Source organism: Monodon monoceros, unplaced genomic scaffold (genome assembly GCF_005190385.1).
Source record: "Monodon monoceros isolate NGI ecotype Baffin Bay Population unplaced genomic scaffold, NGI_Narwhal_1 Super_Scaffold_21, whole genome shotgun sequence".
Taxonomy (NCBI): domain Eukaryota; kingdom Metazoa; phylum Chordata; class Mammalia; order Artiodactyla; family Monodontidae; genus Monodon; species Monodon monoceros.
The window spans coordinates 164,180,673-164,202,549 of NW_021703778.1; the positions used below are offsets into that span (position 1 = coordinate 164,180,673).

At 45.3% G+C, this 21,877-nt stretch overlaps 1 protein-coding gene across 2 annotated transcripts; it reads right to left on the reverse strand.

The window, feature by feature from the left end:
* Positions 1-1,418: 1,418 nt before the first annotated feature.
* Positions 1,419-21,060, reverse strand: SERPINA6 (serpin family A member 6). 2 transcript variants are annotated; one of them, XM_029239774.1, is made up of 6 exons: positions 20,933-21,044; positions 20,448-20,718; positions 13,708-14,336; positions 7,322-7,592; positions 3,356-3,503; positions 1,419-1,970 (listed from the first exon to the last, which is right to left on the reverse strand). In XM_029239774.1, exons 3-6 carry the CDS (start codon positions 14,315-14,317, stop codon positions 1,785-1,787), a joined length of 1,215 nt encoding a protein of 404 aa, XP_029095607.1. In that variant the 5' UTR covers positions 14,318-14,336; positions 20,448-20,718; positions 20,933-21,044; the 3' UTR covers positions 1,419-1,784. The 2 variants fall into 2 exon arrangements, with proteins under 2 accessions (XP_029095607.1, XP_029095606.1); XM_029239773.1 differs by lacking the exon at positions 20,448-20,718 and having other exon boundaries at positions 1,659-1,970; positions 20,933-21,060.
* Positions 21,061-21,877: the final 817 nt, after the last annotated feature.

Sequence of the window (21,877 nt, forward strand, 5' to 3'; positions counted from 1 at the left end):
AGTACTTGTATAGTTCTATTTTTTTTTTTTCATTTAGATCCCTGATTCTTAGTTTATTCTTAAGTATGGTGTGAAGAATGGGTCTAATTTTACCCTTTCTGTTTTTCTTTTTTTTTTTTTAATTTATTTATTTTCTTTTATTTATTTTTGGCTGAGTTGTGTCTTTGTTACTGTGTGCGTGCTTTTTCTAGTTGCAGCGAGCAGGGGCTACCCCTCGCTGTGGTGTGCTGGCTTCCCACTGCGGTGGCCTCTCCAGCTGCGGAGCACGGGCTCCAAGCGTGCAGCCTTCATGAGTTGTGGCTCGCGGGCTCCAGAGCGCAGGCTAAGCAGTTGTGGCGCACGGGCCTAGTTGTTCTGCGGCATGTGGTATCTTCCCAGACCAGTGCTCGAACCCGGTCCCCCGCATTGGCAGGTGGATTCTCAACCACTGCGCCACCAGGGAAGCCCCTTTCTGTTTTCAAATGGCTATCCAGTTGTCCCAATAACATTTATTTAAAAGTCTTCCTTTATCAAATATTAAATTTCCATTTGTACTTGAGTCTATTGCCAGACTTTCTAACGTATTTCATTGGTCTGCCTATCTATTCATATCCGAGTACCATAGATTTAATTGAAGTATCTGTGCCGTATGCTTTAACATCTGGTCGGGCCAGTCCCCTATCTTCCCCACCGCCTGTCCCTGACATCTTTTTCTTTTCGGTGTTTTCCAGCTACTCTTGCATGCTTATTTTTCTATATGGACTTCGGTATTATCTTGTTTATCTCCAGAAAAAGAAATTGCTAGTATTTTTATTGGGATACAATTAAATTGACAAATTAACTTAGGGAAGACTGATATCTAGATGATGTTGAGCATCTTATTCAAGAAGGAATATCTTTGCATTTGTTCAAGTCTAATTTTGCATCTTTAAGGAATATTTTATCATTTTCTCTATATAGATTCTGCGCATTTCTTGTTTATTTCTAAGTGTTATATCCTTTTGGTTGCGATTGGGTTTTCTCTTCCATTATGTGTTTTAACTGCTTGTTGTTTGTGTATATGAGGCACTGCTTTTGCATGTTAAGTCTATATTCTGATACCTTGCCGAAATCTTTATTGTTTGAGTTTGTTTTGTCATTGATTTGCTAGGGTTATGCAAGTATATTACATGTCATCTGCAAATAGAGAGAGTTTACAATTCTATGCCGCTACTTTCTCTTGTCTAATTGCTTTGTCTACTATCCCCAGGACTATGTGAATACCTTTAGTGAAGATGATAAGCCTCCTCAGCTCTTGTTTGTCTGAAAAAAAAAACCAAACTATTTTGCCTTCATTTTTGAAGGAATTTTTTGTTTGTTTTTTTGCTTTTTGAAAGATATGACATTTCCATCCTAGCACTTTAAAAACATCTTTCTGTTGTGTGTGTGTGTGTGTGTTCTTCTGTTGTGTTTTGGCTTGTGTGATTCCTTCTTTTCAAGTTCTTACTTGGAAATAATTTCAAACTTACAAAAATTTACAAAAATAATAGTGCTTCCATATACCTTTCACTGTGCTTCCATACATCACATAACCCTAGGACAATGACCAAAACTAGAAAATTATACTGGTACAATATTATATTGATGTTATTCAAGTTTTATCAATCGTCCCACTCTTCCCCTTCAACCACACTTGTCACCAGTCGCAACGACAGTAATTTATTACCAGAGGGGAACCAGGGGAGGATTGGGGGGAACCTCTCACTCCTTTCTGTGGGGTCCCTGGTGCCCGAGTCAGATGCGCTGTGGCTCCAGGGGGCGTCCCCTTAGGTCGGATTCACAACCTTGCCCAGGAAGAGGCTGCTCCACGTGAAGTCGTCGAAGATCATGACAACGAAGGGCCGGTCGAAGCGGATTGTGAGAGGCTCGGGCGCCGAGTTCTGGTGGACCTGTGTGCGGGCGGCTGACTCCAAGCCCCTCTCATCCAGTTGCAGCGTGGCCTTATGGACCACCTGGTGGGAACGGACAGAGCGTGGAGGATGAACACCAGCCGTGTGGGCGGAGCTTTCCGAGCCTCTTGGCTTCGACTCCTACCACCCTCAGTTTTCTGGCTGGCGAAGCTGAGGCTCAGAGAAGGTCACTTGCCGGCTCCTCATCTACGTGGCAGCCCCAGGACTAGTGCTGGGGTCTATCCACCTCTGGAACCCAGGCCACACTTAGACTTCCTCCCTAGAGAGTGGGCAGCTGGAGCCGATCCATGGAGAGCAAGGGACTTGGGGCTGAAACTGGACTTCAGCATCCATATCGGGCTCCCCTCACCGGGTCCTGGGCTGGTGGAGGGACACTTCGCTCCCTCTCCACTCTGCCAGTAATTGAGAGGGTTCAACTTATGCAAAATGCTTGTGCCCACTCTGTAGGGAAAAGGCTTATCTTTGCCTGCTGAAACATCCTTTGTTATGATCAAAATTAGAAGATATTCTCAAGTCAGTAAAACGCTTGAGTAGGTTGCATTCAAAAGCATCGGAAAGATCAGAACTGGCTGAGTAACAACACCTACGGGACAGGACTCTCACTGATGGAGCAGCAGGGAATCAGGGGCTCAGAGTGCTCTGTAAATAGGCTAGGGAGAAGCTCAGCTGGGCTAGGAACCCCTGCAGTGTGTTTTGGGACTATGAGGTTTTGAGTCAAATGTCAGGCTATTTACTAGCTCTGTGACCTGAGAAACTAGGGTAACACCCACCTCATAAGGAGGTAGCTGTTTGACTGAGTTCTTCACACACAGGCATTTTATTGAGCACATACTGTGTGCCCACATCATGATGGTCAAAGTCTGTGTGCACGAGGGAGGGGGCTGCTGCCACCACAGCTTCCTCCTGTTCCCTCTCCTGTTTTGTCACCCACAGGACTGTAAGAGCCTGTGAGGGCAGGGCCACGTCTGAGGCATACCCAGTGTCTAGCACAGTTTGGGGCACATAGAACATGTTCAGTAAATATTTTCTGAATGAATGAATAACAGAACATAAAGCTGAAGGATGGAGATAAAGAACATCATTGGATAGAACATTCAGTGTGATCTCACGCAGACGTTTCCTTTTGCCTGGGGGCTGCTCACAGCCCTGCCGTGATGACTTGTCTTCCACAGTGCCCCCTCTGTGTGGCCTGGCAGAACGGTGCACGCCTGAGCTGTGGTGCTCCCTTGTCACTAGCTTCCTGTGTGACCTTGGGGACATCAAGTTCTTGCTGAGCTTTCATTTAGCCTGTTGTAAAACTAGGGGCTTGGACAAGACCTCTCAGCCTGGGGCCTAGAAGCCTATTCATGAATGGGCTCCATGTTGCTTATTATTATTTGTATTGTGAATTTGGGGGGGGAAGAAGGATGGGCTCTAGAGACCCCTACCTTTGACACCTTCGGCAGGGCCTCTTGGGTGATGCCTGAGAAATGTGTCCGGTTGTTGAGCAAGTCTGCAATGCCCATGTCCCCCATGATGCCCCCGAGGTCGTAGCCTCCAGAAATGGAGACCTTCGGGATGTACAGGTCCACCAGGCTGCTCGGGGTAAGCAGATGGGGTTAGACTTTCCCAGGGCTGGGCCTGGCCAGCCAGATTCCCGTTTCCCCTGTGATCCCTCCAGACCCTGCCTCCCAGCCAGACCTGCTCTTTCGGGACAGGGGAAGGAACAGAACAAGAAGCAGGATCTGCCTCTCCCTCCATCACACAGGCATCTTCCTCTCTGGGCCTCTGAATTGCAAAGCCCTTTCTTCTCAGCTCTTTCTTTGAGCTGATTCCACCTGATCCAGTTAAACTACCAGACACTGAAGCAAAGAATACCTAAAGAAGTCCTTGTGGGCAAAAGACATAAAAGCAACAATAAACAAATGGAACTGAATCAAACTTATAAGCCTTTGCACAGTGTTTAAAACCATAAACAAAACAAAACGACAACCTATGGCTGGAGAAAATATTTGCAAATGATGCTACCGACAAGGGCTTAATTTCCAAAATATACAAACAGGTCAAACAACTCAATATCAAAAAACTAAATAACCCAATCAAAAAATGGGGAGAAGACCTAAATAGACATTTCTCCAGAGAAGACACACAGGTGGCCAAGAGGTACGTGAAAAGATGCTCAACATCACTGATCATAAGAGAAATGCAAGTCAAAACTACAATGAGGTATCACCTTACCCCAGTCAGAATGGCCATCATTAAAGAGTCTACAAATAATAAATGCTGGAGAGGGTGTGGAGAAAAGGGAACCCTCCTACACTCTTGGTGGGAATGTAAATTGGTGCAGCCACTATGGAAAACAGTATGGAGGTTCCTTAAAGAACTAAAAATAGAGTTACTGTATGATCCAGCAATCCCACTCCTGGGCATATATCCAGAAAAGATGAAAACTCTAATTCAAAAAAGATACATGCATCCCAATGTTCACAACAGCACTATTTACAATAGCCAAGACATGGAAGCAATCTAAGTGTCCATCAACAGAGGAATGGATAAAGAAGATGTGGTATATATATAGATAGATAGATAGATAGATAGATATAGATATATTAATTACACCCAATGGAATATTACTCAGCCATAAAAAGGAATGAAATAATGCCATTTGCAGCAACATGGATGGACCTAGAGATTATCGTACTAAGTGAAGTAAGTCAGACAGTGAAAGACAAATGTTATACGATGTCACATGTGTGGAATCTAAAAAAATAATACAAATGAACTCATTTACAAGACAGAAAGAGACACACAGACACAGAAAACAAACATAGCTACCAAAGGGAAGAGGCGGGAGGGATAAAATAGGAGTATGGGATTAACAGATACACACTACCATACATAAAATAGATAAACAACAAGGATTTATGGGGGACAAGCACAGAGAACTGTATTCATTATCTTGTAATAACCTATAATGGAAAAGAATGAAAAAAAGGATATATATATAACAGAATCACTTTGCTGTACACCTGAAACTAACACAGTATTGTAAATCAATTATACTTCAATTAAAAAAAAGAAAAAAACAAGAAGTCCTGTGGTCCCCCAAGCACCCCCTGGCAGAAGTGGAGGAGTGGAGGGAACGTGCAGCTGGGAGCAGGGGTCCTGGCCCCAGCCATGCCGCTAACGCTGTGTGGCTTTAGCCAAGTCCTGTCCCTCTCTGTGCTAGTCCTCATCTACACAGCAAGGGAGAGAGAAGATGCCTGAACCCTGAAGTCAGTGATAGGGCCCCGGCTCTCCAGAGGGTGGAGGGAAGGCATGAGACCTCTGTACTTGAGCACAAGCTGCTCTGGGGAGGTCTGGAAGCTGGCAACCCGGGGGAAGTGAGGAGGAATCCAAGGTCAGTGGGACGTGTGACTTCTCTAGATGGGAAATGGCAACAGAAGGTAAGGGAGGCCGACCCATACCCAGCATTTGGCTGCCCTTCCTGACCTCCTTTATCTCGTCTAATCCGCGCAGGCACACACAGCCTTACAAACTGGAGTCATCATCTTTAACTTCCAGATTGAGAGACTGAAACTCAAAAAAAAGCTGAGGAATTTCCCCAAAGTCACACCGCTAGGAAGTAGCAGGACCGTGAAGAAACCAGGACTAGTTAACTCGGAGCCCCATCGCCCCAACTCAGAGAGCTGCCCCACGACCTGCACGGGCCGCAGCGAGGTGACGCGGAGCAAGGGGATGGAGAGAGAGGCTGTTGCGAGAGCGCCCCGTGAGTGGGACCCAGAGGCTGCCCGGGGGCGGGGGGTGGGGTGGGGTGTCATCTGGGCCCTGAAGGACGCTGAGCTTGGATGCACCGGAGAGCCTGGTGGGGAAGGGCGTGGTGGTGCTGGCTGGGGTGAGGAGGGAGAAGGGGCCACGCAAGCGTGCAGGTGAGCCGTAGGCCACAGCATTGGGATGAAGGAGAGAACTCATGACGTCTAAAGGTGCAAAGTTTTACCTTGAATGTTTTCTTAAAAAAATCTAGAAGAAAATGGTACGTGTTACTGACTAATGTTGTTTAAGTGTTTTAGTGAAGAGATTATTTTTGGAGTAAAGAGAAGGGGCATCCTTCGCCTTATTTTCAACACACTAGGGTACAGAATTTGAATCACGGCGCATTGTCACTACCTGGTGGCACTGTATCTGAACTACAGGTTCCCTTCAAGGGGTGGGAGTGAAGTGGAGTGAGACGGTTGACCTGAAAAGCTGGCAAATGGCCTCCGCGACTTGACTGGTGCCATTTCCTCTTCCGTGCATACTCTCGGGGAGGTTGCCACTGACTGAACCTCTACTCAGGCTTAAGGCACAGTTCAAAGTGAAGGCAATGTGCTCTGCAGCCCCTCCTCCATTCCCCTGGCTTAGAGTCCGGCGTCCCACCCTCCCTCAAACTGTACACATTATGCATCTCCTTCCCTGTCTTGCTCTGACAGAGCTTATGACATTGTACCACTATTAATTCCACCAGAATCCGTTTTCTGCTCTAGAGTGCATCCCTTCTGCTTGGCCTAGTGCATGGTACATAGCAATTGCTTCCATATATATACTGAATGAATGAATGAATGAATGAATTCCAGACATGGTGCCTGGCCCACGAGGCTTCCTGAGCGACTCTAGATCCAAGTGCTGGCTCCTTCCCCTACAGCCCTCTTCCCTTTGAGTCTGCACCCCGCCACCCAGCTCCCACGTTGGTTGGCTCCTTCACAGACAGAACTCTAATCTCCCAAGAGCGAGGACCGTCTTCTCAAGAACATCTGCTCCCTCAGGACCAGAGCTGGACACAAGCTTGACTATAATTTTGATTCCCCTCTAGCGCAGAGGTTCCTGGGAAAATGAGTTTATTACGTACTTATGTCCTTACTTTCTTACTTATTTACTGATTGACTGATGGAAGAAACATTAGATTCCCTGAGTGACTTAACCATTCGTAGGCTTTGCGTTGGTTCCAGGGTCATTACAGTGGTCATATGGTGGTCACTTTCATTATATCTTTTTATGGTCTCCCAGGAATCTTTAGCGGTGCTTGGTCTCAGGTAAGCAATATAATAAAATGGATCAGTGCGGGCTGGGTGATGGGTGAATTCAGCTTAAGAAAAAGATGAAAGATGTGATAACACAGAGGGTGGCCATCAACCTGCTGGGGAAGGTGGACCTCACTTTGTGGAGTGCCCCAGAGTATCAATAGCTCAGTGTTAATTGACAGAAAGATAAATAAGTGTGACCTCTAGACCAGAGAACCCAGCAGATAGGAAAATAATGAGCCCTGGAAGGCGAGTCTGGGGGAGGAAGGACGGCCAGGTGCACCCCTTTTCCACTTGCCCCACTTTCTGGGAACACGTCCAACTGCAGAAATCAACACAGCTGGCTGGAGGGCTTACCTGTTGGTCAGGGACTTGGACCACCTCTGAATGGTGTCCCGGCTCAGCATGGCAATGACCGTGTCCATCTTCCCCTTGACCGGGAGGACAAAGAAGACGGTCTCGTTGCCTGTGTAGTCCAGCTGTACCAGCTGGCAGGGGAGCACCGAGTCGTTCAGGTACTTGATGGTGCTCGACTGGAACATCATGGACACCTTCACCGTGGTCGTCTCATTCACGTAGAAGTTATCTTCCCTGGTGCTTTCCAGGTTGAAGGAGTGTGCCCACGTGCCTGGGAAGAGGGGGGAGGGGGAGGGGAGGAGACAGACCTGTGACAGCAGGAGGAAAACGCAACTTGGGTGGCAGCAGAGGGCCAGGGGTGACCGCCAAGCAAGTTACACAGTGGCCTCCCTCAACCTGGAAGGTCCCCACCAGAGCTGCTGGAATTTGCTAAGATATGAAATTCCCAGAGGTTTAAAGCCTGTTCCATCCTCTACCCTTTGGGATGGCTTGAGGATTAGCACGATGTCTGAGACTGACTTCTAAAAATGGAAAGAGGGAGAGAACAGAGGATGCTGGCCCTAGGATTTGGGAGTAGGATTCAGTAAAGCAGACTTGGCCTTGTTGCCCCGCTCCCTGGAGTGGCTTCTGGACTGGAGGGCTCTGGAGGTGGTGCTGGGGAACCAACCATCCAGTCCATCCCCACCCCCTGATGTGTGGCGACAGAAGCCCAGCAGGCAGTTTGGCTGCCCAGTCAAATGTACCCACTTTCTTGCAGGAGGCTCCTTGCCTCCCGAGTGGCCCTGAGGGCCACAGTACATTTCCCAGGGGCAGAATCAGGGCGAGATGAGTCCTTCAAGGTTACAGACTCCCACCACAGCTAGACTCGACTCCACTCCACCATGTTCCATGATGTCATTATGCAACGTTTGTTCCCCTTGTGATGGGGAACTCACTACCTAACAGAGGGGACTTTCCACTACTGGTCAGTGCTGAAGGGAAGGCAACTGCTCCTTAGATGAAGCCAAAGCCTGCCTGATTGTAATGCCTGCCGACTGAGCCTCTTTGACCCTTGAGTTTATTCCAGTGTCCTCTAATAGGTGATAGATCTTTGGATATTTAGACATGGATTGAGTCTCATCAGGGCCTCATCTGCTCTAGGTTGAGTCTCCCCAGGTCTGGAGATGACTGAGGACTCTGAGTCTAGCAGATCCTGAGTGTCCTGGCTGCCCTTGGCCTCCAGCCCAGAAGCCCTTGTGAGGTCACTGTTTCCCAACTGAGGCTGCCTGAAAGTGGCCAGAGCATAGCCACAGGCAGACATTTCTCTATCCCTCTGCCTGTGGGATCTCTGGACCACGAAGCCAGAACTCTTGGTTCTGAGCCAGCCTCAACTCCCTGGAAGGGTTACTAAGGGTGACCATGGGCAGTGGCCAGAGGATGTAGGGAAAAGAGCAATGGATGTGGAGCCTGGAGACCCAGGGGCTGTGCCTGGTCCATCCCTAATGACTGAGGCTGTCTCACAGCAAGTGAGATAATTTGCGGGTTCTCAAACCATCTTCTAAAGGAAGGCTGGGGTCCTCAGAATTGAAGGGGGGAGTGCTTTGTGGCTAACTTGTCCAACTCACAACCAAGAAAATGTAGATAAAATATTTTTCAGTGCTAGGATTTTCATCCTTAGAAGTCTGCTGTGTGCTTTTTACTGAGTATTTCTTTCCTAGAAGCAAGTATAACGTATATCCAGTTTGGCAGAAAACCAAATACAGAATGGGATCTAATCTCTATTTTAAGGGATTTTTTTTGTTGAAAATTCTTGAGTTAGGAGAACTTATGGTAGAGAAACCTAAGAATTGATGAAGGGAAATTGGAGAGAGCAAGGATGAGTCCCTGGAAAATCTTTTAACAATATTTCTAATGTTCTCCAAAAAAAGAGCTGTCAAGACAGTCCACTAAGTAAGGAACATGCCAGGGATACTGTACATGTCCTAAGTTTAGTGATGAGAGCCACACCATTCTTCATTTCTATTTATTATCCTGGTGTGCTGGAAACATTTCAGAGTCTCTCTCAGCTTAAACAGGGCTTGTTAATTAGCTTTGCCTGATCACAGAAAATCTGTGTACAAACAGGCACAGGTGGGTACAGCCCACACTCCTGTCAATGTCTGTTCCTGCATTCAAATGTTCAAATCCTCTCTGATTTTCTTACCAGGAACTACTGTTTCCCATCAACTCAGCCCCACTGTGGTCATGAGAATGCTTAGAAACTGTGAGAGCAAAGCCGTGCGCCAAATGACACCCTGCCAGCCCCTGTCCTGCCAGCCCCCGCTCAGGCTCCTTGCAGGCTCAGGAGGGCCCTCTCTCTCTCTGGGTTTTCTGTGCTCTTCTCCCCAGGCTGTGTTACCAGAACCTCTATGCAGCCACTTTGGAGTTACTTCCATTTACCAAGCACTATGCAAACGCACTGGACCTCCCAAAGAGACGAGGATGCCATGCACAAGAGTGAGGGGTCTAGTGGGAGAGATGGCCTGGAGAATTCATGGGAGCATCCAGAAACATTTCCGGGCAAACATTCCCTGACTCCTTGGCCCCCCAGGGTCAGGTGTAAAGAATACTGCCTTTTGTGTGGGACCACAGAAGATCTTAAATAGCCAAAGCCATCTTGAGAAAGAACATAGTTGGAGGCATCACACCTCCTGATTTCAAACTGTATTATAAAGCTATAGTAATCAAACAGTATGGTACAGGCATAAGGGCAGACACATAGACCAATGGAACAGAATTGAAAGCCTAGATATAACCCCTCCCATATATAGTCAACTAAGATATGACAGGGGAACCAAGAATACTGAGTGGGGAAAAGATAATCTCTTCAATAAATGGTGCTGAGAAAACTGGATATTCACATGCAAAAGAATGAAACTGGACCCCTATCTTACATCATTCACAAAAAACTAATTTGAAATATGTTAAAGACTTAAACATAAGACCTGAAACCATAAAACTCCTAGAAGAAAATGTAGGGAAAAAGGAACTCTTTGATATTAGTCTTAGCTATGATTTTTTTTTTTTGAATATGACACCAAAGGCATAAGCAACAAGGGAAAAACTAACAAGTGGGATCACATCAAACTAAAAAGCTTCTGCCCAGCAAAGGATACAATCAATAAAGTGAAAAGGCAACCTATGGGATGGAAGAAAATATTTGCGAAACATACATTTGATAAGGGGGTAATATCCAAAAATATATAAGGAACTCATACAACCTCAATAGCAAAAAAAAAAAAAGCCCCAAATAATCAAATTAAAAAATGGGCAGAGGACTTGAATAGATTTTTTTTCCAAAGAAGATGTACAAATGGCCAACAAGTACAAGAAAAGGTGCTCAAGATCACGAATCATCAAGGAAATGCGAATTGAAACCACAATAGCACTTCACACCTATCAGAATGGCTATTATCAAAAAGAAAAGAGAAAACAAGTGCCGGCAGGATGTGAAGAAAACGGCACCCTTGTGCACCGTTGGTGGGAATGTAAATTGGTGCAGCCATTATGGAGAACAGTATGGAGGTTCCTCAAAAAATTAAAAATAGAACTACCATATGCTCCAGCAATTCCACTTCTTGGTATATATCAGAAGGAAATGAACCCACTATACTGAAGAGATATCTGCACTCCCATGTTCATTGCAGCATTATTCACAATAGCCAAGATGTGGAAGCAATCAAGTGTCCATCAATAGATGAATGGATAAAGAACAGTGTGTGTATACACACACACACACACACACACACACACAAAACCCCAAATGGAATATTACTCAGCCATAAAAAAGAAGAGAATCCTGTCATTTGCAGCAACATGGATGAACCTTGAGGGCATTATGCTATGTGAAATAAGGCAGACAGAGAAAGACGAATACTGCATGCCCTCACTTATACATGGAATCTAAAAATACAGAATTTATAGAAACAGAGAAAAGAATGATGGGGTAGGAGGTTCGGAGAAGTGGGTAAAGGTGGTCAAAGGTACAAACTTCCAGTTATAAGATGAATAGGTTCTGGGGAATCTAATGCACAGCATGGTACTACAGTTAATAATACTGTATCATATACCTAAAAGTTGCTAAGAGAGCAGATATTAAAAATCCTCACCCCCTGGCCCCAACACACAAAGGTAACTGTGAGGTGATAGACGTGTTAGCTAACCTTATCTGGGTAATCATCTCACCATATATATATACATATATATATATCAAGTCATCCCATTGTGTACCTTAAGCTTCCATGATAAGTCATTTATATCTCAATAAAGTGGGAGAAAAAAGAAAATGCTGCCTTTGCTGGTCGGTCTCTCACCCTCACTACCATCCAAGAAGGGAGGCCTTTGCCAGGTGGGTTCCCAGACTTGTGCTGGAGAATAGACAGAGAAAGACCAAGAGGCAGGAGGATGGCTCACCAAGGTGCCAAGTCTGTCCAGGTAATAAAGATCTGGGGGAGGGAAGGGGTTCAGTTGGCTACTGGAGGGCCCTGAGTGAGAGCTGGGGAGGAGCGAAATGGGCATATGGGATAATCTTTATGTTGTTGAGAGACACATTAAATATTATACTTTTTTTTTGGCTGTTTTACCTGCACTTCTTTGTATATGACTACTTAATTGAAACTGAACCACTTGGGTCCAGGTTTACACGTTCTAACAAGATGCATATTAAAATTCGGTGTGGGCAAACTGCAGAGGATGCGTATGAGAGACAAAGATTTGCTGGAGAGAATCAGGGGAGGCTTCACGGAGGTGGTGACTTTTGAGCCAAGATTTGAAGGGCCGGTAGAAGTTTTAGGCAGTCAGACAAGTTGAGGGAGGGCTCAGGGGACAGAATGGGCACGGGCCCTGTGTCAGGCAGAATGCCCCCCCCCCCCGCCCCAAAGATGTCCTAATCCTTGCAACCTGTGAATATGTTATGTTACATGGCAAGAGGAAATTAAGGCTGCTAATCAACTGACTTTGAGTTGAGGAGAATTTTCTGGATTTTCCAGGTGGGCCCGCTGTAATCACAAGCATCCTTAAAAGGAGAAGAGGATGGCAGGAGGGTCAGAGTCAGAAAGGAGGCGTGACGGAGGTAGAGGTCAGCGCAATGCGATTACTAGCTCTGAAGAGGGAAGGGGGCCTCAAGCCAAGGAACGCAGGTAGCTTCTACAGGCTGGAAAAGGCAGGGAACAGATCCTCCCCTAGAGCCTCCAGAAGGAACACACCCTGGCATCACCTTGACTTTAACCCAGAGTGGCCCATTTTGGACTTCTGACCTCCAGAATTGTAGGGTAATAAATTGGTGCTGTTTTAAGCCACCAATTTTGTTGCAATTTGTTACAGTGGCAATAGGGAACTAATACAGACTTCCATGGGGAGAGTCATGCTCAAAGACATGCAAGGAGTTTGGTGTGATTGGATATCGTGTGTGTGTGTGTGTGTTTGTGTGTGTCTGCTGTGTATTGGGAGCTTGTATAGGGGAAACTGTTGAGACCTGAGTCTGGACAAGGCAGAAGAAACAGATGATTTCTCAACCTTGGGACTCTAGCCATTTGGAGGCAGATGTCACTGTGGGGAGCTGTTCCGTGCATTGTAGGACGTTGAGCGTTCCCCTTGGCCTCTACCCACAAGATGCCAGTGGCACACCCCACCCCACCCCCAGTTGTTACAACTCACAATGTCTCTAGACATTGCCAAATGTCCCTGAGGGTGGATGGGGGTGGGAATCACCCTGGGTTGAGGGCCACTGCTGTAGACTAAGGACTATAGATTTCATTCTGGAGGATAATATATCCCCAAATTACCTGCTCGTCAAAACGATTGGGGAAGGGGGCCTTGTTAAAAGTACACATTCTAGGACATTCTTGCATCAGTTTTGCTCTAGTAGATCTGGTGTGGGCTCTGGAATCTGTAATTTTAACAAGCCTCCGTGGTGATTTTTATGGACAGGCATTTTGGAAAACTTTGCTCTGAACCGGTGAGGTGGGGCTGTGGTTTGGCTGAGAGGGGTCTGGGCTGGAGCTGGCTCGGGAAGTGCGTGCAGGAAGGCTTATGGGCCGTCTGGAAGTTCCTGAGGGGGGCGGCTGTGTCTGTCTGGTTCTAGGCTCTATTTCCAGCCTCTGACCAAGTGCCTGACTCACAGCCAGACCTTGGCCAATATTTGTAGACCACTAGGCAGCCGGACTGTTCGTGGTTACATGTTTGGGCCTTGAAACAACCTGCAAGGGCTTGGGCAAGTTGCTCTACTGGGTGTCATTTTGCTCCTTGGTAAGGATGATATAATTTCACCTTTCTAATAGTATCAAGAGCACACCCTTAATTTTGATGGCTTTTACTATCCTTGGCAATAGTAGATGGGGTCTTGTCAGAACGGGATGGGTGAGGGGTACCTTTAAAGAAGATGTAGTTGATCAGGATGAGCATGGCTGAGCTATCTTGCTCCGAGAACAAGTCCACAATTTTCCCTTGCGTCTTATTTTTGATGTACTCGTTGATTTGTCTGCTGGCTCCTGCCCAGTCCTGGAAGTCTGCATTCAAGGCCTCCAGCTCATAGTAGTGCTTGGTGTCTGCTGAGAATGACTCCAGAAGTTCCAGGCTGTGGTCCAGGAACATGGCATTGCCCATGGTCATTTCCAAGGTGGTGTTTGACTCCCTGAGGAGGTGGTGGAGATGCCGGAAGCCCTGGTGGATCTCGGCTTCGGACATCTCGGTGAGGTTGAAGCCCAGGCCTTGGAGAAGCTGCTCCCGCGTGTAGCCTCTGGCGCCCAGGGACAGCATAGCCAAGGCTGTGGAGATGCTCACAGGGGAGATGAAGACATTCTTGCCCGGAGCTGAGGCCACTAAGTGCTTATACAGGGTAAAGGCAAAGTCAACGTTGTTTGGAGCCAAGTGCCGGTGAGGGTTCCTCATGCTCATGTCAGTGTCAGGGTCCTTAGCCTGGATGGTCCAGAGCCCACTGGTAGACAGCCAGAGGAGACAGATGTACAGGGTGAACAGCATTGTTCAGGATGGCCAGGCCCTGGAAAATCAGAAATGCTCATTAGATGACGTGGGGCCTCCGAGGCAGTGGGGCATGGTGAGCAGTAGGCAGAAGACCCCATTGAAGACCCCCCTGAAGCTCCAATTTCTTCTTCCACATTGGCTGTGTGACCTGGGGCAAGTCAGGACTCTGGGCCTCAATTTCCTCACCTGAAAGTATGAATTACACCTGCTATGATTTATCAAATACCTACCAAGTTTCCAAAATTTTGCCTCACCAACAATAAAGTATATATGATTCTTTTGATTTCAGGTAGGCAGAAGTGGAAGCTCAGAAAGGTTAAATATCCACCCAGTTGATATATTCAAAGTACTGAAAGAAAAAAACTATCCACCAAGAATACTATAGCAGGCAAAACTGCCCTTCAAAAGTGAGGGAGAAATTAAGACATTCCCCGATAAACAAAAGCTGAGGGAGTTCATTACCACTAGACCTCTCCTACGAGAAATGCTAAAGGCAGTACTTCTGGTTAAAATGAAAGAACACCAGAAAGTAAATAGAATCTGTAAGAAGAAATAAAGATCTCTGCTAAAGGTGAATATATGAACAAGTATCAAAGCTAGTATTATTGTGATTTTGGTTTGTAATTCCACTTTTTATTTTCTATGTGATTTAAAAGACTAATGCATAAAAAGTAATTATTCGTATATGTTTTGGGACCCACAATGAATAAAGCTGTAATTTGTGACTTAACTGAAAGGATGTGGGAATGGAGCTATATAGGAGCGATTTTTGTATGCTACTAAAGTTTATCTGGCATAAATTCAAATGAGAGTGTTATAACTTTAGGATGTTAAATGTAATTTCCATGATAACCAGAAAGAAAATAGTTATAGAGTATGCACGAAAGGAGGTGAGAAGGGAATTAAAATGTTTCACTACAAAAAATCAACTAAACACAAAAGAAGACAGTAATGCAGGAAATAAAGGACAAAAAAACTATAAGGCATACAGAAAACAAATAGGAAACTGATAGAGTAGTCCCTCCATATGAGTAATTACTTTAATGTAAATGGATACAATTCTCCAATCTAAAGACAGAGATTGACAGAATGGGTTAAAAAAAGAAACAACTATATGCACACTACAGAAGACTCATTTTAGATCCAAAGGCACAGATATGACAGTGAAAGGATGGAAAAAGATATTCCATGTAAAGAGACACCAAAGGAGAGTGCAGCTGGCAGAAGAAAGAAAGCAATAAAGATTAAAGCCCAGACAAATAAATAGAAAATAGAAAAAGGAGAGAAAATCAATGAAACCAAAATATAATATATCTAATCAATATAGTATTATATAGTAAGGTAACATAATATAATAATATAACATGATATAATTATAACATCATATAATATATATAATGTCATCTTCAAAGAGATTAACAAAATTGACAAGCCTTTAGCTAGACTGAGTAAGAAAAAGAGAGAGAAGTCTCAAATAACTAAAATCAGAAATGAAAGTAGGGGCATTACTACCTATTCTACAGAAATTTTTAAAAATTCTGAGAATACTATGAAAAAATTGAAAATGACACACCAACAAATTGGATAACCTAGATGAAATGGAAAATTTATAGAAACACAAAACATACCAAAATTAAACCTCAAAGAAATAGAATATCTGAATAGACCTATAAGTAGCAAGGACATTGAATCAGTAACTGAAAACCTCCCAAAAAAGAAAAGTCCAGGATCACATGGCTTCAGTTTTGAATTCTACCAAACATTTAAAGAAGAAGTCACACAAATTCTCCTCAAACTCCTTCAAAAAAATTAAAGAGGAGGGAACACTTCCTAACTCATTCTTTGCCCTGATACCAAAGCCAAAGACACCATAAGAAAATAAAACTACAGACAAATATTGCTTATGAACATTGATGCAAAAATCCTCAACAAAGTGCTAGCAAATAGAATTCAGCAGTGTACTAAAAGGATTTTACACTATGACCAAGTGGGATTTATTCCTGGAATGCAAGGATGGTTCTACATACACAACTTGATCAATGTAAATACCACATTAAAAGAATGAAGGAAAATAATCATATGATCATCTCAACTGATGCAGTAAAAGCATTTGACAAAATTCAACATCCCCTCTCATGTTAAAAACACTCAACAAACTGGGAGTAGAAGGAAACTACTTCAGCATAATAAAAGCCATATATGAAAAGCCCACAGCTAACATCCTACTCAATGGTGAAAGACTGAAAGCTTTTCATCTCAGATTCAGAACAAGACAGGATGCCTGCTTTTGCCTCTTCTATTTAACACAGTATTGGAAATTCTAGCCAGAGAAATTAGGCAAGCCAAAGAAATAAAATGCATCCAAATTGGAAAGGAAGAAGTAAAATTATCTCTGTTCACAGGCAACACGATCTTATACATAGAAAACCCTAAAGACAACAAAAAACTTATGAGAACCAATAAATTCAACAAATAAGTGGGATACAAAATCAACACACAAAAATCAGTCCTGTTTCCATATACTAACAATGAGCAATCTGAAAAAGAAATTAAGGAAACAATTCCATTTATAATAAAATTAAAAAGAATAAAATACCTAGGAGTTGAGTTAACCAAGGAGGTTAAAGGCTTGTACACTGGGAACGTTGCTGAAAGAAATTAAAGAAGATATAAGTAAATAGAAAGACATCCTGTGTTCACAGATTGGAGGACGTAATATGTAAGATGTCAAAACTACCCAAAGAAATCTATAGGTTCAATGCAATTCTTATCAAAATCCCATGATGTATTTTGCAGAAATAGAAAAATCCATCCTGTAAACTTGGAGAGCATTATGCTAAGTGAAATAAGTCAGAGAAAGACAAATACTGTATGATACCACTTATATGTGGAATCTAAAAAATATAACAAATTAGTGAATATAATAAAAAAGCCGACTCACAGAGAACAAACTAGTGGTTACCAGTGGGAAGGGGAAAGAGGAATTATAGGGGTGGGGGAGTGGGAGGTACACACTCCCTGACTTCAGACTATACTACAAAGCTACAGTCATCAAAACAGTATGGTACTGGCACAAAAATAGAAAAAAAGAAAGATAAGTGGAACAGGATAGAAAGCCCAGAGGTAAACCCATGCACCTATGGTCAACTAATCTATGACAAAGGAGGCAAGAATATACGATGGAGAAAAGACAGTCTCTTCAATAAGTGGTGCTGGGGAAACTGGACAGCTACATGTAAAAGAATGAAATTAGAACACTCTCTAACACCGTACAAAAATAAACTCAAAATGGATTAAAGACCTAAATGTAAGGCTGGATACTATAAAACTCTTAGAGGAAAACATGGGCAGAACCCTCTCTGACATAAATTGCAGCAAGATCTTCTTTGATCCACCTCCTAGACTATGAAAATGAAAACAAAAATAAACAAGTAGGACCTAATTAAACTTAAAACCTTTTGCATAGCACAGGAAATCATCAACAAAACGAAAAGTAAACCCACAGAATGGGAGAAAATAAGTTCCAATCATGACTTGGTCTTTCTGGTGACACCCCCCCCACCCTGAAGTCATCCAGGAGCTCACTCAGAGTTGCCTCATTAGAGCAAAGGACACTGCAGTCACCCAGGAAATTCCAAGGGATTTTGGAGCTCTGCCTCAGGAAGCAGGGTCAAAGACCAAATATTAGAAAACAAATATTAGAAAAAAAGATGCTTCTAATGTTCTTATCACTTAGGAAATGACAAGGGTTTTAGGAGCTCTGCACCAGGAACCAGGGGCAGAGATCAGTATGTATTTTTTTCTATATTTCACAGTGGTATATGCCTGTGGTTGAATACTATTCAGTCTTCAAAAAAATGAAATTCTGATACATGCTACAGCATGGATGAATGAACATTGAAGACATGCTAAGTGAAATAAGCCAGTCACAAAAGACAAATATTGTGTGATTCCACTCACATGAGAGCCCTAGAGCAGTCAAATTCATAGAAACAGAAAGTAGAAGAGTGGTTAACAGAGGCTGGGGGGAGGGGGAAATGGGGAGTTAGGGTTTAATGGGTAGAGTTTCAGTCTGGGATGATGAAAAAGTCCTGGAGATGAATAGTGGTGATGGTTTCACAACAATGTGAATGTATTTAATACCAGAGAACTGTACACTTAAACCTAGTTGAAATGCTCAATCTTTGTGTATCTTACCACGATACAAAATTAATTATAAGCCATGAAAAGTGTTTGATAAGAGCAATTCAAAAACTGCAGCCAGGCTCAGAATCAGTAAGTGGACACTCTGTCTGCAAGGCCAGTGGTCCCAAGCTCTGAGCTTTATGGAACCCCCTGTATCCCCATAAAGAAGGGATACTTATAGGAGAAGCTGATTCCCCTGCACCACCCCACCTACGGGACTAGCCATGCTGGGAGGGGGCTGGGAACCCGCAGTAAAACCAGTCCCGGGAGAATGCGTGCACATTGCGTGTGGGAAACCCTGGTCTGCTCTGGAGCACCCCCGAGGCCTTTTCCCTGGCCTGTTCCAAACCCAGAACCTCATGAAAGCGGGCTGTAAACACACCCCTGACCTCCCTCAGCCCTCCTACAACCCTCCCCGCCTGTCTCCCTCCACGTGGTAGAAAAACAAGCAAATTCCTTGCTTCTTGGCTTTGATAACAGCCCTGACGTCCTGCCCCCTCCCTCCGCAGCCGCCTGGCTTTACAGACAGTTCTTCTTTTTCCTGGGCTTTGTGGCAGACCGAGTTGAATGAGGATCTCAGCATTGCTATTTATGACCTAGGTGACATGGGTGCACTGTTTAAAACTCTTCCCGTTTCCTTGGCATAAAATAGAGTTGATAATAATACCCGCCCCAGGCCTGGCCCATTTACCTTCTAAATCTCTGGGGTTTGTCTTCCCTTCTTCAGTCTCAGGACACAGCCCAAGTTCGGGGCTTGGCATCTCTCCCGTTGCCCCCTCCCCGCCCCCACCTGTTCTCCTTTCCTCCTGCTCACCTCCTGCCAGCCTTTCTTTCCTCTGCAACTAGGGTATCTTTCCAAAATCAAGTGGATGGGCCATTCTCCTGCAGAAAAGCTTTCAGTGACTCCCACTGCCTGCGGGCGGAGCTGATCCTCACTGATGTGGCCCAGGGAGTCCTCATGCCCCGTCCCTGGTGACAGCACCACCCCCAGCCTCAAATCTGGCCTCTTGAAGTCTCAGTCACAGCAACACTGGGTGTCTTGGGGTGTCCTCCCAGCACGTATCAGACTTTCATCCCTCTGCCTGGGTCAGGCCGGGGAGGTCATTCCATTCCCCAATGTTTGCAGAGCCCGGCTCTGGCCTGAGAGCTGGGGACAAAGATGGGCCTGTTCCAGTCCTGCCCCATGTGGGTCCACTCTGTCGGCCCGTCCCCTCCTTGTCATGCCTGGCTCACTGCCTCTTGTCCTTTGGCACGCAGGTCCTGGGTCACCTCCTCCAGGAAGCCCTCCTGTGTGCTTCTCTCTGTCACTGCCCTCATCAGACTGTAGTGAAATCTTTGCTTCAGCCCTAGCCACCTCCACACCTCCACCTCTTTGGTCCCTTCTTGGGCAAGGACCCCATGCAGTTCACAACCTGGAACGAGATGGGCTTGCCCCCAGTAGAAGTTCTTTTCCCTTCCCTTCTCTACCTGCTGCCTCTGAGATTTTGTGCCTCATCCCCTCCTGTGCTAATCCTCCAAGATGGGGATTAAATCTCTACCCACCTCAAAAGACTTTTGTGAATATCAGTCACAGCTGTTATCAGTGCTTTCTTTAGTGACCTCACTTCATGGGTCATCCTGGGCCCATTGTACAGATGAAAAAACTGAGGCCCAGGGAGTAAAAGCTGAAATTCCAAGCCCTGCCGTCTGACTTTGGAGCCTGTGCCATGCTGTTCTGCCTTTCTCTAGAGTGAACCACCTCTCTGAAAAGTACCCAGCAACGTAAAAATGCAGAGTATCAATATTATCCATGAATTTCATTTCATGTGTGTCCTCCTTGTCCCTCATTTTTGAAGTCACACACGCAGTAAACACCCACTGTGTTCTGTTTTTCCAAATGCTCCCCATAAGCCAGGTATAGTCCCAGGTACAGTCCTAGGCCCTGTGCATTTAAACCTCATACCATGTGGTGTAATGCTGGTAGTTCCGTCCTATCTGCAGGATCCTTGCCCCAGGTCACTGAGGGAGGAGGTGTGTGTGATTCTGTAGGATGCACAGTCTGTGCTGTGTCAGCCGGGCAATGCTGTCTCCTGCCTGTGTCCCCGGCAGAGGCGTTGTGTTGTGCTGATCCATCCCAGCTCTCAGACTCCATCTCTGAGGCTGTTATGGCTGTTTGGCTGGCCTTAGGAGCGTCATGCGATGGCTGGGAATGGCTCTTAGTTCAATGTCAGTCCCTGCAAGGCAGGAGCCCGGGAGAAATAAAAACCCCTGTGGGTAACCCACAGACTCTGAAAAACCCTCCCCAGGGTTGCCTCTTATCACTGCTGGTTGCCCTAATGCTCAATGCCCCATTAAAAAAAAAAATTAAATGAGCAAGACACAGTCGTGGCTTCGTTCTGGAGGCTGGGCAGGGGCGGGGGCGATGGAGAGTCCTTAGCTGTTACTCACGGTCTGCAGTGGGTTCAGGCTGCAGGTGCTGGCTCGGTCCTGCTGTCCCGGATCCTGTCATGTGTACAGTAAGCCGGCGGGGCGGCTGCTGCTCAATCTTGTTTGCCAGCTTTCCTGCTGGTTAATGGTTAGAGGGGGGCCGGTGGCCTTCACCATTTGGTGGTCTCCTCCCCCCAGTCATGAACCAATGGGAGCCTTTTCCAGGAAATTTGAGTAAACACAGCAATACTGCGAATTAACTTTCTTCGGCGTACAGTTCCCTGAGGTTTTATTTTTTGATATCAAAATGTGGCTGGAATTGCGTTAGTGTTTGTGGTTGCCCAGGGGCAGCTGGCACAGGAGCCACAGGTGCCCTTAATTAGCACGATGGCGCTGACAGCTGTGAAGAACCGGGTGCTGAGCTTGGGCTCGGAATGAGACCAGCAAGATCCTGCCTTCAAGGGGGGGCAATGGTCCGATGGGAAAGACAGACATGGAATAAAAGGCAGCCCAGTGATTCCCATGGATTATGTCATTTAGTCTTCACAACGACTCTATGAAATGGATACCATTATTATTATCACTCTGCTCTAGATGGGGAAACTGAGGCACATGACGCTTAAGTGAGCTGCCCTTGAGATTCGAATCCAAGACCGTTTACCTCTGAAATCTAGCACCTTCACTTCCCTCTTCCCCACATTTTTATTCATCAGTTCTCTTTTGATTGCAGGTGACAGATGAAGTTCAAACAGCTTTAAAGCAAAGAAGAACATTTATTGGATCTCCTGAAGGAGAGTTCTGAAGGGTGGAGGGGGGCGCTTCAGGCCTGGCTGGATCCAGAGGTCCCAAGATGGTTATCAAATCTCTGTCTCTTTAAAAAAAAAAATTCTTTCTTAGTTCTGCTTTCCTGCTTTAGTCTCTCTGTGGTAGAGACAAAGGCGGCCACTGCAGCTACAGGTTATTTGG

Coding starts and splice junctions, on each gene's coding strand:
- SERPINA6 (XM_029239774.1), bottom strand. CDS start 14,317: ATGCTGTTCACCCTGTACATCTGTCTCCTCTGGCTGTCTACCAGTGGG. Junction 7,593..13,707: donor CAACTACATCTTCTTTAAAG/GTACCCCTCACC, acceptor CCCTCTTCCCAG/GCACGTGGGCACACTCCTTC. Junction 1,971..3,355: donor CCCTGCCGAAGGTGTCAAAG/GTAGGGGTCTCT, acceptor CGTTCCCACCAG/GTGGTCCATAAGGCCACGCT.